General features: G+C 37.3%; 2 protein-coding genes across 6 annotated transcripts; one reads left to right on the forward strand and one right to left on the reverse strand.

Moving 5' to 3' along the window:
* The first annotated feature begins 12 nt into the window (after positions 1 to 12).
* Positions 13 to 13,578, forward strand: HUA2 (Tudor/PWWP/MBT domain-containing protein). Of its 5 annotated transcripts, XR_015120253.1 has the most exons (14): positions 13 to 455; positions 1,057 to 1,133; positions 1,289 to 1,333; positions 3,243 to 5,303; positions 5,397 to 5,919; positions 6,634 to 6,742; positions 6,895 to 7,007; positions 7,090 to 7,277; positions 7,985 to 8,657; positions 8,750 to 9,209; positions 9,899 to 10,012; positions 10,130 to 10,231; positions 10,951 to 11,147; positions 13,250 to 13,578. XR_015120253.1 is itself a non-coding variant. In XM_086231302.1 (13 exons), exons 1-12 carry the CDS (start codon positions 345 to 347, stop codon positions 10,198 to 10,200), a joined length of 4,545 nt encoding a protein of 1,514 aa, XP_086087428.1. In that variant the 5' UTR covers positions 13 to 344; the 3' UTR covers positions 10,201 to 10,231; positions 10,951 to 11,239. The 5 variants fall into 5 exon arrangements, 4 of the variants coding, with proteins under 4 accessions (XP_086087428.1, XP_086087429.1, XP_086087430.1 ...); XM_086231302.1 differs by lacking the exon at positions 13,250 to 13,578 and having other exon boundaries at positions 10,951 to 11,239; XM_086231303.1 differs by lacking the exon at positions 13,250 to 13,578 and having other exon boundaries at positions 9,926 to 10,012; positions 10,951 to 11,239.
* A 1,314-nt stretch (positions 13,579 to 14,892) lies between these two features.
* Positions 14,893 to 17,603, reverse strand: LOC147295853 (uncharacterized). Its single transcript, XM_086233355.1, has 3 exons — positions 17,152 to 17,603; positions 16,690 to 16,820; positions 14,893 to 16,003 (listed from the first exon to the last, which is right to left on the reverse strand). Exons 1-3 carry the CDS (start codon positions 17,368 to 17,370, stop codon positions 15,238 to 15,240), a joined length of 1,116 nt encoding a protein of 371 aa, XP_086089481.1. The 5' UTR covers positions 17,371 to 17,603; the 3' UTR covers positions 14,893 to 15,237.
* Positions 17,604 to 18,441: the final 838 nt, after the last annotated feature.

Here is an 18,441-nt window from a genome sequence, read left to right on the forward strand (position 1 = left end):
ATTGGTGCCCAACCGCAAAGCCCAAGCCCTCCTTCTCACAAAATCTACAATCTCGCTCTTCTTCGACCGCCTCAATTCCTCTCTACAATCTCTCTGTCACACACTCTCTCTCGTTGGCTCTCTAGGATTGTCAATGCCAGAACCCTCGTGCTCTATCGCCTTTCATCTGATGACCTAGTACCTCCGGCGTCGGAGCATCCACCGGCCCTCAACCGCCGGCCAATATTCCAATTCCGAGCCCCCGGGGAATTCAATAGGGTTTTCTTTCGTGCTTCAACGATTTCGATTGTGAAGATTCAATTAGGGTTTTTCCTTTTGCTTTCTAAGATTGCGGCGTCCACGCCATGGCTCCGGGGCGTAGACGCGGAGCGAACAAGGCCAAGGCTAAGAGCCAGTTGAGTCTCGGCGATCTTGTCCTTGCCAAGGTCAAGGGATTCCCGTATTGGCCTGCCAAGGTCTGCTTTTTTTTATTCACTTTCGCTTTGTTTCTTCATGTACGAGTTTTTGCATTTATGGTTTTGCTTTACGTTGGTGCTTGTATATGAGCATTAGGGTTTTCCTATATCATACTCTTGAATTGTTTGTGATGGGTGCGTTCTACTTGGATTTGACTTTTTTCATAGAATGGAATAACTAAAAAAAATTTATAGCCTTTTCGACTTGCATCAGTTTACTAAACGGGACTGAACATAGTGAGGATTTTTAGTCATTTAGGATATCCTGCTCTAAAATTTGTAATTTATTTATTGACGGGATTGAACATATCCTATTTTGTGGCGAATTAAGGTTCCGTTTATCTGTTTACATGATGGTAGCATTGTTTTAAAGTAAAGTATGCAATTTTTTGTATCAATATAATTGATAGTTTTACGTATATTAGGCTTCAGATTTGCTTACATTGAGTTCCCTTCTGGAGAACAGAATTTCAGTAGTTTGGCACGTTTGGGAGTGTTGGTTTAATGTACTCTTTGATAATAGTAACTCTGTTTAGATTTTTAGGTTTTGCGCCAATTTGATTAGTATTTGAGGTAGATCTTGTGGGTTTTTCATTTTCAGATTAGCAGGCCTGAAGATTGGAAGAAAATCCCTGATCCTAAGAAGTATTTTGTCCAATTCTTTGGAACGGAAGAGATGTAAGTATTTTGCATTTGATAATTCTGTATTTGTTCATGTATGTTGAATACAATCTGTTGGTGTAATGTGTTAATTGTACTTTGAACTACCTGTTATACATGGGATTTTCTTAACAAGAAAGAAGACACTAATATATTGACAACCTAGGGTGTAGATCACAGAAAGGTGAAATTGACAAATTTTTTGGAACGGAAAAGATGTAAGTATATCTCATTTGATAATTTCATATTAGTCCATGCATGTGAATACTGTCTGTTAGTAAATGTGTTACATGTACTTTGAACTACCTGTTATACATGGGTTTTTCTTAACAAGAAAGAAGACACTAATATGTCGACAGCCTAGTGTGTAGATCACAGGAAGGTGAAATGACAACTTATTATGCCAACATGAATTCTTTTACTTGATTCATCCTCATTCACCCTTACCTAAGGAAAAGTGTCTTCCAATGTGGTATAGTGAAAACACCCAATATGCTGACCTTGGCATGTGCACCTTGTTGTCTTGATGATTGGAGAAGGTATTAGGATGCTTGTTCATCTTGGGACCGTAATTTCTTCCCTGATATTTTCTTTGAATGGAGGGTATTTTTTGATAAACTATTTAAGAAGTGACATTGGTTTTGAATGTCCTTAATATGAAACTGATCACTAAATAGATACAAATAGGTGCAAATTCTGACTCTACCACAGCCCAAGGAAATAAATGATTACACAAAATCATCTGAATTATGTATGAAATGTTATACTCGTGAATATATGCCACCTGTATGGTCTCATCCATCCACATTGAGCTTTTGCTTATCTCTTAGCTTCTATTGATTTTCCCAAGTCATTAAGCTTTGGTTCACTAGGTTTACCTTGTATTTTCATAATTATAGGAAACAAAAAAAATGACTATTATATGGAAGCACGTGCTTGATGGGATCACATAACAAAATGAAAATTTACAGGTTGCATTTTCAATTAATTGATAGATTATGAACTTTTGGCCATATATCACTGTTGCAAGATGCCATCTTTGTAGTATTATACTATATCTGCGTGTATAAATGTGTATTCTTACATATTTGTACGTATAAATATTAAATATACATTCTATAGTATTAGTATGTATGTTTTTGTGTGTTATGATTGTTGGGGCACTGCGTTGGATTTTTGGATTTTATGAATCTTATTGTGTGTCAGGTTTGATGGAAGTCTCGTAAGATCAAAATAAAACTGTCTTAGAAATCATTTGTTGGTCGGTGGAAGGGACATGGTATTTCTGTTAGGGTTGTCAGATCTGTAGTGGCTCCATAAATTGTTTGGTCTGTGTTTGACATTATACTATCTCTTCCCCAGTTTCTTGGTCAAATGGAAGCTAGAACTGTAGGAAAAGGTTACTTATGGAGTGGTAAATCAATTGTTGCCTAGGAATTTCTTGCGACCCTTTTTGATGTATTATCCTATATCTTCATTTATCATTGTGTTCATTATATTGATCCAGGAATATTAGCAGTAGAACAAGATTGAAATTGCTGCCTACTTTGTGGTGGGTTTTGGTAGAGGAAAAACCAAATCGGTACAGTTTTAAGGGGTGGATTATATGATTTTGGAAATTTAGTTTCTACTGGGACAGAAAAGGGCTCGGCTTTGATGGCAGATATGCTGCATTAAACTGAAAAATCCTTTGGAATTGTATCTCAACTTCATAAAAATGACTGGGGTAGAACGATTTTTAGAATTCAAGTAAATTAAACTTTAGGCTTAAGAAACATAGGTTTGAGGTTTCAAATATTGGGAGGTGGGAATGTTTTTGGTTTTAAAAGTTGTCATAATTTTGCACAAAAGAAAAGAAAAGAGGAGAATAAGATAATCTGAGCACCCTTGTTTTTGGTTTTGGTACCTCTGTATATTGTAAGGCATAATTGCAACTGAGAAGTTTGCGCTTGCATTAGTTTCTGAGTTCTTGTAGGTTTTATCTAATGGCTTGGACTCTATGTTGTGTAATTTTTGGTTCTTTGTATTGTGCTCTACTATCATTTTCTGCGCCGTCTGTTCTTACTTTTCTGCTGGTTAACTTGACTACTACTGATATCTCAGTTTTTTTTCCCTCCAACTCCACAGAGCTTTTGTTGCGCCTGCAGAGATTCAGGCATTCACTAATGAGGCAAAAAATAAATTATCAGCTCGGTGTCAAGGTAGAACAAAGTATTTTTCCCAAGCTGTGAAGGAAATATGTGAGGCATTTGATGAGTTACAGAAAAAGAAGTCAAATGATTTAAGGGATGATACTGATCGATCAGACCTTGGATGTGAGGCTCCGTCTGTTGATGGGGTAGAGGATAATGGGGTTGATGTTGACTTAAAGGATGGGGAGGGTACAGGGTGTTCCAAAGGAGAAACAGTGAAGGAAGACAGCATAGGTGATATTGGCTCTAAGTTGGAGCGCTGTTCACAGATAGGAGGTGAAAATGACAGTGAAGATGTAAAACCATCTACCTCATGTGGTGTAAAGGAGAGTTCATCTCCAGTGTTTTCTTCTGAGAAAAAAAACAAAATGTCTACTGCACAGCCAAAAAGAGAGTCATTAAAAACATCCAATCCAGAAAATTCTTTTCATCTGAAGGACGAAGTTTCTGGTGGTAAGCATGTAGATGATGATATTCGCACTAAGAAACGTGGTGACGGACAGAGGTCATTAGTAAATGGTCACAGGCCAACAAAGATGGGTACTGGATCAAAGAGGAGATGTGATGGTGCAGTTGAAGTACGCAAAAGTAACTCTGTTGTAACATCATTGAAGGATGATAGCTCTCTTGGTTGTGTTGATCACCCAAAATCAGGTGAGCGACCGAGAGATGCAACAAAAGGCAAAATTGGCTCTGGGGGCAGCAAGAGGGAATTTTCCCCAGATTCTCTTAAATCAGATACTGGGATTAGGGATGGGAAAAAGACAAAAGACCTAAATAAAGCCAAAAAGCATGTCAAGGCCCTAGATGAGGCAAAAGACTCTGTGGATGATCCTGATGAGCAGGCCAAAGACAGGCTTTCTGGAAGGACAAAGAGGGCTCAAGGTGGGCTTGGAAGGCCTAATTCGGGATCAAATGATATTTTACATCCTTCCAAAACGTCAAAGCATGTAGATGCAGGGGACAATACCCCTCGGGGTTCGTTCTCAAAAAGTGTAAAGAGCCTATCTCCTAGTTCTGATGTTGTTGACGACAAGCCAGTTAAAAAATGGGATTTGAAAATGTCGACGTCACGTGTGAAAGCAGAGAACCATGTGGTATCCAAATCCCAAAATGTTACTGTTGGACCCAATGGTTCTGGTGATGAAGCTGTGCTACCTCTAGCAAAGCGTCGTCGTCGAGCACTGGAGGCTATGTCTGATTCTGATACTTTGGTTTGTGATGATAAACTGGATAAGGATTCTGTTCTGAAGAATGATGTTTCATTTTCTAGTGATGTCAGAGTTTTGGCAGCTCAGACACAGAGAAAACGGAGAGCTGTTTGCCTTTATGATGATGATGAGGAGGAGGAAAAGCCTAAAACACCAGTTCATGGAGGTTCTTCCCGAAATCTTAAAGCACCTTCAGATGCTATAAGGAGCGCTGATGAAAATCATCAGAGTTCCGATACTGCTCAACATAGTACCAAATGTGTTACTGAAGTTCAGGAGAGCCATACAAAGGAATCATCTTCCCAGCTATATGGAGGGTCTCAATCAGCTAGCAAACTTCAAGCAGATGAGAAGAGGCCTGAAAGGCAACCTCAAGCTGATGAAAAGGGGCTTGAAAAGGCAGTGCATGTCAACCACAGTCCAGCAAAATCAGAACCTGAGCATTTGTTTTCCAAGGAGGCAAAACCATCCTTGACTTCTCCTAAAAATTCTCCTCAGTTGGTTTCTACCAGTAAATCAGTAGTAGAACAGCAGAAAGCCACAAAACCTCTGGTTAAAGTCTCTAGTACTGGTACTCCAAAAAAGGCTCAGGCTGTGTCCGGCAAGGATTTAAGTTCAGTTTCTAATAGTTTGGTTTCTACTCAAAATCATGTAACAATTCAAAAAAATAGGCCTGCCTCTTCTGGAGAAAAATCTAAACTTACTCCAGGATCAATCTCGCGAACCAATGACTCAGCTATTTTAACAGAAAATGCAACAGAGTTCAATGCTTTACCTGGTGAAAGGTATGCTTGCTTTTGATTTGCTATTGTGTGCATCAATATTGTTTTTTTTTTTTTCTCGTTATAAAATTTTTTTGGGTGGTTTCGTGGTAACAGAATGGAAGTTGGTAGGGAAGACAAAAGTGGCTTATTGACAGATTCTAGGACTCCTGAATCTTCTATCTCTATGAGGCATCTTATTGCAGTTGCACAAGCAAAAAGAAGACAAGCTCAATCGCATAATTTTTTTCTTGGAATATCCAATTCTACTCTTTTATCTACCTCAGATTTGCAAGGGAGGAGCCCCAGCCCTTCTGGGGTTCAGGGGTTTTTGCCCATTAGCAGCAGTGCATTGCAGGCAGATATCTTGGGATCTAATCAACCCATGGATCTAGCTTCTCCATCTACTCATGTTCGGCAGTCTGCATCACAAAATCAATTTGACATTGAGGAAATCTCGGAAAGAAGAGTTAGTTCTGGGCATCGGACTGCTGGAGGCTCACTGAGTGGCGGTACTGAAGCTGCTGTTGCTCGTGATGCTTTTGAAGGAATGATAGAGACTTTGTCAAGGACCAAAGAAAGTATTGGTCGTGCAACTCGTCTTGCCATTGATTGTGCCAAGTATGGTATTGCCAGTGAGGTAGGATCCTTAGCACATTCACCTTTCTGTTAACCTGATTGATTTCGCTCAAATAAAATTATCAATTCCCTTGATCAATATTTTTCATTCTTTTTTATTCTCTAATTTATTAATATCTAATATTAATTTATAGATTTTTCTTTATGTTATATGCATGTTGCTTATATAATTTGTAACGTTATTGTACTCTATAACATATGTGCAATGTGCATGTCAATGGGCTAGGTGTCTATTAAAAAGTAAGTACAAAAGTTTATTTTTAGTCAAAATCTTGGTTTGCTGCAATCATGAATTGTTACTGCACTTAGTATGGCCTATTAACATCCCTAATTCTCACTTCTACAATTTCATTCTAACTGAAAGAAAAGAAACCTTCAAATAGCAATTTGCACATTCCTCTTTGTTCCCCAATCTAGATTTGTGATGTACGCATGTTCAAGTTTGCATGTTGCTTTTGCTCATTTCAGTTGCCTACCTAGTTCAATGGAAGTTAGGTGATTGATTAAAACTTCCTATGCTGACAAATAAGTAAACATTAACAACAATTACAGAGGCAGGTCTGATTATACTGTGCTTTCTATCACGACCTGGTTTGTTTCTGGAATTTGTGAAGTATATGACACAAAATCCAACATTATTATCACATATAATCATCACTATGTTGATTGGAAGAGACCTTAGAATTCAAAATTTTAACTACCTGTTTTGTGCCAGGTTGTGGAACTATTGATTCGAAAGTTGGAGAGCGAGCCTAGTTTTCATCGTAAGGTTGATCTGTTCTTTCTTGTGGATTCCATCACACAATGCTCGCATAATCAAAAAGGTTTGAGGAAACTCGTTGCAATACTATATATTCTTGCTTCTTTCTCTCACGCTCTTGCTGGGTTGTGAGTGCTAGATATACTATCTCCTTGTGATATCCTATTTCCTTGTGAAATCTTTTGGTGTTCATAGTTATTATTTATTAATATTCAGGCATTGCGGGAGCTTCATATGTTCCGACAGTTCAAGCAGCATTGCCACGTCTTCTAGGTGCTGCTGCTCCACCTGGTTCTGGTGCTCGCGAAAATCGTCGTCAGTGTCTTAAGGTAATTGTTCTCTTATATAATTGGACAAGATTCACGAGAACTTATTTGTATACAAGATAAAGTGAACCATCTCCTCATCCAGGTGTTACGGCTGTGGCTTGAGAGGAAAGTCTTTCCTGAATCTGTTCTTCGTCGTTACATGGATGACATTGGAGTTTCAAATGATGATACAACTGCTGGCTTCTCCCTTAGACGTCCATCTCGATCTGAGCGTGCTATAGATGATCCAATCAGAGAAATGGAAGGAATGTTTGTGGATGAGTATGGCAGGTATTTGATTGATTTATTTATTTTCCTCTGAATGGTTATAATAGTTTTTGTTTATTATTATTATTATTATCAATATTGTCTATTGTTCTTTAAAGTCAACTATAAGATTCTGTTTGTTATTGATGCTTGACCATGTAGCATAGCTGTGGGTACAGGACACAGATCTAATGCCGTATCGATATGTTTAATTAGCAAGCCCAAAATATTTAGGTTGGATCATGTTTAGGATGTGACAATTATTAGATGGGTATTAACCTTGTCAGGAGTGAATCGATAATTTGGCGAAGTTTAATTTTTATTTTATATATATGCAAATAAAGAAACTTCATTTTTATTATTGTATACAAGCAGTTCAATGATTTTTCCTAAATTTTATTTATACTAACTGTTTTGTTTTGAATTGTATATTGAAGTTGCATTTGTTTCTCCCCAAAGAAAAATTTATGATAATATTGTATTGAGAAGAGAAAATAAATAATAAGTGCACAGTTGTTAATGAACCAATTATGGTCCAACAATTGTTGGGTTCTCTACTTGAAAAATACTTGTTGCAATAATCTTGTTCAGTTACTTGGTCCACTTGTATATAAATTGGGGTTCAAAGACCAGTATATACGAAACATGCTTCTATTATTACTTTTATGTGTCACTTGTGTTGATGCATGGACTTTCTGATAAATGTATCTTTCTTTTGGATTTTGTGTCAGTAATGCTACATTTCAGCTGCCTGGGTTTTTATCTTCTCATGCATTTGAAGATGATGATGATGAAGAAGAAGAAGAAGAAGAAGTCCCAAGCTGTTCATATAAGGAGACTAGTCATCCTTCACCGGTGGAAACCACCCATGCTTCTGGGGAGTCAGAAACATGTGTTGTGACTCCAAATGATAGGCGACATTGTATCTTGGAGGATGTTGATGGTGAACTTGAAATGGAAGATGTTTCTGGACACCCAAAGGATGAAAGACCCTTGTTTGTTAATGGTTCTTTTGAAATGGATTCACAACAGCAGGGATCAGATAGGGTTGTGGAACCAGCTTCAAATGTTTGCACTGAATTGCCCCCTCTTCCAGAGGGTTCTCCACCATTGCCTCTCGATTCTCCTCCTCCACCCCCACCTTTGCCTCCCTCGCCCCCACCCTCACCCCCACCCCCACCACTCCCATCATCTCCATCGCCACCTCCGCCACCGCCTCCATCACAGCCACCTCCTCCTCTACCACCTTCAGGTCCTCCACCATTATTGATTCCTCAGTCATCTATACCAGCTCAGCCTTCATTATTATCCCAACAGATGCTGCCACCTCCTCAGCCATCAATGCATTCTTCACCACAGTTGGCATATCAGCCACCTGTACCTCATGAATACTGTAGCACTAGTGTAAGACTTCTGGATCATCCGCCCCCCCCCCCCCCCCCCTTTTATTTGTGTTACAGTGACAGATTTTATAGCATATTAATTCATTTATGCAGGGTAACCAACTTGTTCAAATGGCTGGAAGTGTTCCGCATGGGGGTCCCATTGATGCAGCCGTGAAAAGCGAAATGTTTCCGCAGCAGCAAGCTTGCTTTGTCCCTACAGGAGTTTGTGGTCCTCGAGAACCTTCTGGATTCAATTCAACGAGGAAATTAGAACATGGACATAATGACATTTTTCTAAGCACACAAGCCTCGCAACCAAGCCAGCAATTTCAACAAGGTAATGCCCCTTTTCCACAAAGGCCTTTACCTCCTGCCCCACCACAAAATCCATCCAGTCATTTCTCCTATACAAAGCCTGCGATTCAGCACCATCCACAGCATCCATATCACTGTCCATACTCTATGCCACCCCTTCCTGATAATCAGAGACGATTTGTTGCTGATGAACAACGCGGTGTGTGGATGAATGGAGGGAGACCCCCACATTCGGGACTGCCATTTGGCCATGAAGGTATACAGTTCTCATTCTGGTGGCTAAGCTATTCATCAAGCAGTAGCCTGCATAGTTTCATGATGTGCATACCTGGTGTAAAGGAACTGGATTTTATACCATTATTGTTGTTGAATTGTTTTGTTCTTAGAGCTTAGAAATCATATCATGCGTGCTCAGTCATATTAAGATATCCAGTTGGTAGGTCCTCTAGATGACTATAATGAATGATGATTTGTTTGCTATAATCAAGTGTTTGTATTCTACAGAACAGGGGTTATATTCTTGGTGCCATTGTGGGCTTTGGTTTCTTACAAATTTCAAGATTCTTCTTTCTTGTTATTGAATGTGGACTGAGTGGGATCTGCTTCTTAGGTTTTTTGTGTAATTTGTTAGGTTCTGGGCTATCTAGCTGTACTTGATAGTTGGTTTGCTGTGATTGGAATGTTTGAGTGAAGTCTCAGCTGTGTATGTAATGTTAGATTGAGTCTTCCTTGTGCTTGTGGTTTTCTTCTTTCTTTTTTCTTCTTTGCACACTGTGCATGTAAATCTGTGATCACTACTAGCCAATGATTTTCCACCTATTGCATGTAAATTTTTGCCAGTCCATTATGTTTCTTATGCTTCTTAGGGTTGCTGTCATTAATTTCTGAGTGCTTTTGGCTAATATTTTAACCTAATTTGATGCACTTACCTACACATCTCTACAGATATTATAATAGATGATGCTATGGCAGGTTATTTTCGGCCACCGCCACCAACAAATAATATGGGTTTTCAGCGTTCTGGCCCTAATAATGTACCGTCTGGTGCTCCAATTTCAGGTGACCTTGACCTATTCAAGTTGAAAAGTTTATTTGTTTGGAAGTTGCTTGCATGTTTTTAAACAAGTCAACTACTATTGCAGTCATAAAATGACTTCCTGGCTGTATTTTATCCAGGTCATAGCACTGCACAGATCTTGCCATGTAGGCCAGACATTCCTGCTGTTAATTGTTGGAGACCAGCTTAATAATGAATCTTAGCCCTGCTTAAATATTCTTGTAAGTTAATTTTTAATTTTGTTGCTCATGTAGTTCTGGAATGGCTTGATCCTACTACAACAATTTAATTAATTATCTCCAAATTGAAGTCTATCATCTAATTAAAATTGACAGCCACCTCTTGTTTTAATAGATATAGCCTCTTGGCATGCGCTCTCACGTGTGCCAGTAGGCTTTTTATTGTGTTAAAGAAGAAAACGTAGCAGTTACAGGAAGAAGTTGCAGTTAATTTTTTAGTTTGCTCATTTATCCTTTTAATCTAAACTGTACTGTACTGTTCCATTTATTTTGGTTACGATACTGCTCATTTTCTTTAACAAAGGGTATATTCGGATTTTCAAAGTTATGCCCAAACCAAAAACTTCTAGCTTTATAATAGTTTAGATAATATAGATATATGTTGAGACCTTGTGCTACTTCTCTGTTGAGAAAGATTATTGAGAAATCCTTATCATATTTGCATTTATATGATTCTTCAACCTTGACTCATGGGAGCCTAACTTGATCTTTTTTTCTCACCTTTCTTTTAACAAAACATTATAAATAATGGTTGTGCAACTTCATGTGCTCCAAATCCATTTGGTCAGCTATATTTTCTCACTGCTTCCATCATAGCTTAGTTTTGTAACTCTCTCTCTCTCTCTCTCTCTCTCTCTCTCTCTCTCTCTCTCTCTCTCTCTCGTGGATGATTAATCTTATTGTTTGGCAATTTTTTTCAGCGCTCAGGGTGACAAATCAACATTTTTCCGCGCTTCAACGTTAGATTCGTCTTGTGTACTAAACCCAAGTACCACTTGAAGGTGCAGTATTGAGAACTTGTGGAGGCTCTTGGCAGGACTCTGTATATTGTAATTTTTCCTGACAAATGTATCCCAAGAACATTTGCTTCCAAGTGTATGCCCATGTTTCTTTCTTGGTTAGTACACTTGTTTCTTAACTGATGTAATTATACCCAATATCAAATAGATAGAAATCAATTTTATGCAATGATTTTTAATCTTTGATAAATATGTTTTACTATTATTTTTTATATGCATAGTTACGTCATTTTTTTACGCTGCTTATCTGTGGCATTATACTAATGTATGTAGTGCAGAAGTAGAGATTCAGAGTTTAATCTTTGAGTCTCTATTATACCCATGCGGGAATATTAGCCAAAAATAAAGAGGAATCAAATAACTTGAATCCTACTGAACATAACAAAACATGAATTTAAGTTAAATATTGCAAGATTAACTAAGACCAATAGACTCTAAGACATGTTTGAGTAAAAATTAGGGGGGAAAAAAGGAAGAAAGAAATGGAAGTGAACAACTTCTAGCTATATTTGGGAGGGTGGACGCCCCAATAGTATTGTAATAAGGGGGTGGACTCTTAGGTATGTACTCTAACATATGGTAAATGTTTTTTTTAAATTGGGAGTTTTTTTTTTTTTTGGTAAGGAAAATTGGATTTTGTTAGTTAACAATATATTATAGGTTAACTAGTATTGTTTATTAAATTTCTTGGTTTGTCTTAGCTTTGTTACATTATCGAGTTTTATCCAAATTCAGAAGTAATTTTCAGCTTGGGATGAGTTCTCTCTCTCTCTCTCTCTTCCTCTCTCTCTTCCTGCGCAATACCAAGTGTATATGCATGAGAAGGGGGGATAGGCAGCTTTAAATTGAACTTCACTTTAAAATCAATTTTTATTACACCTTTCCCTCCCCTGTACATAATTACATATTACAATATTATGTGGATTGTCCATCAGTTTTTATTACACCTTTAAAACGGACATTCTATAATGTTTCTAAATTATATGAATCATCATGAACACCAGATGGATTGGATAGCTCCCTGTATCAGTTTATTTGATATTTAGTGAACATGATGTGCATTGAGAGGAGCTGCATTCCAATGGGGTTTAGCAGAAAACGAGTCCAGTTAAAGTAACTGTTTGTAATGATGATTAATTTTTCACTTGAGCTTTGTTAACCAAGTGGTAAATTGGTAGTTCTTGAACTTTGTAATGATGATTAATATATGGATGATAGTTCTTGAACTTTGTTAACGAAGAGGTAAGTTGGTAACTTAATAAGGTTGGTGTGCTGTGTACTTGTGAAATATCATTATAGAAGGTAAGTGAAAGATTATTTTTTGGGAAGACGTGCTCAAAATGTATCTGTGACCTTTTATTGTTATAATTTGTAGTTTTTCTATTGAATGTGAAGGAAAAGTCAGATGAGGGTCGTTATGTCAATAAGCTTAATGTAACTCATTGTATTTGTGTTGGATGCACATCACAGTTTCATGTGTTCACTTTACACTTTCTGTACTTTTGGGTGTGCTGTCTGAATACGTGTTCTACAAATGAATCTGATTTCTTTTACAAATTGGTGTTGCATCGGGACAATGCTATGTCAGTTATCCAAAAAACAACTTTGTAATACATGGTACCCTACTAGGCGCTCACTTTGTGCATTCAATACACTGTTAAAGTTGTATGTTACGCATTCTGTGTCAAGTGTGCTGCTATGTTAGTTTGTAAATTGACTTCTTAGATATTTTTACACATGGAGAGTTCTCCTTCATTGAGATATCCTTGTTCCTGGCATGTTTTTTTTTTTTTTGTATTAATAAAGGTGTAAGAGCCATGCATGTGGAAACTATTTCTATTCTTAGCCCTTCTGCTCACTTTGCTTTGGTGGTGTGTTCAACTTGAAATTTTTTTAATTTATATTTAGATTTTGGAAAATATCGATATATGTTCAAGGTCTGCTTCAAAGCCTTCTTTTTCCTGTTTAAAATTTGCTTATATATGTCTGTTATATTAGATGGCATCTGAAAATGCATGCCACTCCCTTGTACTGTACTGTAAGACAGAAATAGCGGAAAAAAGTAAGGGGAGAAAAAGGCAAGGAGAACCTTGAAGAAATAAATCTTGACTTGAGAGTTTTGATGAATTTTGTGCTTTACCTTTATTTCTAATGGGGTATTTAGTTCGGAACGACATCATAACTACATATACTGTTACAGGTTTTTGGCAAAAGATTAAAACAGATATAGCGACCACTTTTTTGGGTTTTCTATCGGTCACTCACAAAGGAAAAGGAACCCAACTTCCTGGCATATTCACTGCTGTGAAACATTCAGGTAAACATTTGACATGGATTTTTGGACCAAGAAAATGCTCGCAATTATTTTGAGTTGAGTACAGTTTTGATGCAACAGTATCTGTTCCAATGTAAAGGTAGGTCTTCCTGATGCTTCTTGACTGTTTTGAAAACATTTATTTGGTATTTTTTCTTTCAATCATTTGGTATACATTGTTTGTAACAGTGGATTTGTGCAAACATCAAAGCAAGTTTTTTTCTTGGACAGTATTGAGTTTGATTGTTCTGTTGTCTTTCTGTATTATGAAACATTGAGCATTACCTAATGAAAATCACTGCATTTTGATTTCATTTTCATTTTTATTTCAGATTTTTTGTTATTGATCCTTTTTGAAATCACTGCATTCCCCTAGGCTGGGGCTGTAGGGGTTGTTGATTCGACTTCAGATCATTTGTAAAGGTAGATAGGTTTTTATACTGAGAAGATTAGTATTTGTACTAATGAGAGTAAAACAATCTTTCATTTCTTTTTTCTTTTTCGTTTTTCGTTTTTTTTCTTCCACAAAGGATACTTACCATGCAGTACATGGGCATTTTGAACCCTGGATGATGCAGCACGTCCACCCGTTGTTGCCTTTTAAGTTTTAATGTTAAAACCTTCCACCAATGTTTTCTGCCGCTCTCTAACATTGACTTTGGCTTCACTTTAAGGGACGTGACCCTTCCCTATTTCCATTATTGCACTATTTCCTATTTGATTTTCTTTGTTGGTGAAATTTGATTGCACCCTATTTGATTACTCAATTACTGTTTGGAGGAAGCTGTGTCAGTGTGCCCTCTGAACTGCTAGCATGAACCACCACGGTTCATGATTAAAGCGTCTCTAGAATTGCTTTGTGGCAAGACCTCAATTTTAACATGGTTTTTGATTGTCACAAATTCGATTCTGGCCCTTTGGTTGTGTTAAATGGATTATTAACCAATCCCGTCCATCTTGCAAAAAAACATTGTATTTTTATGAAAGGAAGCCGAGTACAAGTGTGGCGTTTGGTAGAGGACTGGACTGGTAATTTCTTCTTTGCCTGTAGAGTAAATTACAGATACGTCTCTAAATTCTTGTGATGCTAAAGTGTTTGCTTCTTTTGGGATATTTGGTTTTGATGGGTGTGGTGGAACCTACGGAGCGTACATAATTATTCAGGTATCTAAGCACATGCCCGTCAGAGTCACCTATTAGTAACAACAAGAGAAGTCAAATTTAGAAATCGGTTTCACTGGAAACACCTATAAACAAATGAAGATTAATTAAAGTAGAAGATGAACCAGAAAAATCGGCTAAAACCCAATATAAACTGGGGATGATATATGATCAACAAGGACGAAGAAGAAGAACCTCGAATACAAACCTCAGGGTTTTGTTGCATCATTTTGCATAAATTTTATTCCAAAACAAGATACGTACAAATAAGAATGTAAATAGTAGCGTCAGGTTATGATAAGACATCCATCCAAAAGAAAATAGAGCGAAACCAAGATCCCAAAATAATTGCTAGTATAAAATACATATATAAAAAAGATCCTTCCATAAAACTATAGATAGTCGGACCTAATATACATCCTCTATAAAGAACCAATATGCTTACAATTTTTTCTAATAAAGATCTGTTCAAACTGCACATGTAATCAGTTACTTCTTTCCATCGTTATCTCCATGGCTTGGACTGCTACCTCCTTTAGAAGCATGGAACTGTTTTCCATCAAATAGAATTCACATATATTTCAACGATTAATGATATATGGTCTTATTAAATCTTTTTCTTCCTTTCTTGTTTCTTTCTATTTACCCCTTGAAAGCTGGTATGGATGATGTGACAAAATATGGATCAAAATTGGCAACTAATCTAAAGTAAATTAATCAAGTGCAGCTTTGTTTCTTCGACCAATAATTGGCTTAGGCAAGCCATCAAATATTGGTTTTGTAATGGCAGCAGTCGAAAATGCTTGTAAATCTGGCTTTAAACTCCACTTAGATGCTGACCACATTGATGCAGAACTGCTACTGTCATTAACCTGCAAATTTGATGTGCTTGACGACTTCCTCACAGAGAACCCATCTGCTATAACAGAATCACCCAGACCTACAGGTATAGGGTTCAACCCACCAACTTCAACATCATTTGCTACAGCAGTTCGATTAGCCGCTTTGGGTCTAAGGGCCAAGCACTTCCCTGTAATTGCTGAAAACCCGCCACCAACACCACCACTGTTATTATCCAACAGCATCTCAGGGGTGCAAGAGAAGTCAGCTTCAGATTTCTGACGCCTTCTAATCTTTTTCTCACCCAATTGATCAGAGTCACCTTCTCTAGCTTCTGCAACAGGCATGGAATCAGAAAGTTGAGCATTCTCAACCAACTTCACCAAGCTTCTGGACTTTCGATGATGGCTCAAAGGTTGGTCAGAAGCTGGAGAGGCTCCAAGGAATGGTCCATCTTCTAAATAATGGGCACCTCCTTTTTTGTAGACTGCCATTTCAAAACCTTCAGATGTAGAGTTCAGATTTCTTGGTTTCAGCCCATAATAACTTTGTAAAGAGTTCATAGCCGAGGAGGATTTTCGTTGAGGTGTAACTCTGAGGGGTGTACGGAGGGGTGGTGTCCGCTCAGAACTACTCTGGCTGTACAAGGGTCAACATGGTAAGTCACAAGTGAACTAGAATAATATCCACTTTAAAGTATTAAATCATTATATGACACAAATTTCAAGCAGTATTTATAAACTAAAAAGAAATAAAATTATTTTCATGTTCTAAGATTCACATATTACAAACATTCTTAACAACAGAATTTATGATTCCCCTTGAAGTTAATATATCATGACATATCCTTTAAATTGGATCCAGGCTGCCCCCTTCAAAAAGGAAGCAACATCTGGAAACGTGACATAGAATGGCAATTAAACTCATTAGATATCAGAGAAATATGAAGATGCCCCAGAAGTGCATTTCCTAACAATTCATTCCAGATCCTATTTTTCCCTACCTATCTCCGTCAGGACACCATAAACCCTGTGTGTCACTAGATTAGTTGAGGGTAACTTGAAGCGTGAATTATGGTTTCAGATGTGGCATTGACCTAAAATTCAGTCCTGCTATCTACTTTTAAAACCCAAAACATATCCCAAGGCAAAGAGGAGGGCATATCCACAGTTCCACTTTGAATACCCAAAACATATCCTCTCCAGCATTAAGAAGAAGGAAGACGAAGAAGAAGAAGGAGATGGTTGGCAAACCAAAAGTTGTTACCAAAGAGATACAAACAGTATAATGAAATAAAGAGTATCGGGAGGCATATATATAATTACCCTGGTGTCTCGGAATCATTTGATATCAAAGGGGATGGTGGATGCCTCCCAGGTAGTGGAATCTGAAGCAACCTCAGGCCAAACATTTGACGATCTGTAACAAGACCATTCATTTTTCTGATGTCGGTCACCTACAATATCACCAAAATAATACTTTCTTAAAAGAAAAAAAAAATTAAAAAAAGTCCATAACAGAAGAAACACAATAGGATTCAATCATATCATTCTTAGACTGGGGAAGAAAACACACATTACCAATGCCCCTTTGGAAGTCATAAGCACATTACAACTCAAACAATTATACACATTGTCATTGACCAGCTTAGCTATATGAGCCCTAATATTGTGAATATTCAATTACAACAAAAAACAGCAATCCTAAATAGAAATTCCATTTTCTACGGATGCAAAAAATAAAAAGAAGCAGAGACGAAAAAATGAAAATAGGAAGGAAAAAAGTACCTCAACGCCGTATTTGATGGCGACCCCAGCAAGCGTATCGAATTTAGAAACGGGATGCTCGATATAACCAGCGCCGGCGCTGGAAGGGGTAGGCGAAGACGAAGACAAGGACATTGAATTATTAATATTGTAATCCATTAATGTTATTATCAAGATTTTGATTGTGTTTATGGGATCTGCATAATTACAACAAAACTGGGTTTCCATCTGCTGCTGCATAGCCAATCAGAATCTGATAACGTAACCATATCTATCTCCTCGGACTTGAATTTGAATTTGGATCCGAGATTTGGAAAACCCAGATGACTCTGATGAGAGAGATCTTCGTGTTTTCTTCAATTTTCGCTTGCTCTTGGATGTTGCTCTTCTTCTTCCGGGAGATATGGATGAAACATCTCCCTCTCCCTCTCCCTCTCACTCTCTTTCTGTTTTCCCCTTTATTTCAGCATGTCAAACTATTCTTCTTCTTTATTATTATTCATTCTGATTTCTGCCTCTTCTTATTAATTTATTATATATATTTTACATTTACCATAATTTCAAATAACATTTCAGTTACAATTTACAACTGGAGACTCCCTCGTAACTCGTGCGTGTTGGCTTAGGTTTCTTTTGACTTCTTAGTGTTTTTTACTCTTTTCTGTTTTTTAATTTTATATTTTTTTACTTTGGTTAGCTGGTAATTTAATGAAAATGTTAAAAAATAAAATAAATACAAATTAATAAATCCTTCTCAGCCCAAAAGCAAGCCCAGTCTACTATTCAAATGGGCTGCGTTGGTTTGTTGACCTTTGTTCTATTTAGATTTGAGTTGAGCCAACACAAACATAAATCATGGATTCGAATACGTCAACAAGAATACCTATTACTATTAGGACAGGATAGAATATATGGATTTATTTTTGTTACAGGGGGATACGTGTCACTCATGCACGATAGTGGTAATGTTCACCATCACCTTTTTGTGGTGAGTAAAAATGGAATCTAAAATATACATATGTAATCTAATATGTCATATTATAGATCACTACCTACTTTCTATCTGCTTTGTTTTGAAATTAGAAGTTAAGTTGAAGTCTAACTCACCATTTTCTTTTTCAATGGAGGCCATGGCTAGGTATATTAGGTTTTAGAGGAAGTTTATTTGCATTAGAAAATTAGAAATGTTATTAAAATGATAAAACTGGTGATGGGGTAATTGGTATCACTAATAGAGAGGAGGCTGTGCCCAACCCCTCATCGTCTATGTTGGTGATCCAAATTTTGGAATATATATAATCACCGACTCAC

Source organism: Dryas octopetala, chromosome 2 (genome assembly GCF_963921425.1).
Source record: "Dryas octopetala chromosome 2, drDryOcto1.1, whole genome shotgun sequence".
NCBI lineage: Eukaryota > Viridiplantae > Streptophyta > Magnoliopsida > Rosales > Rosaceae > Dryas > Dryas octopetala.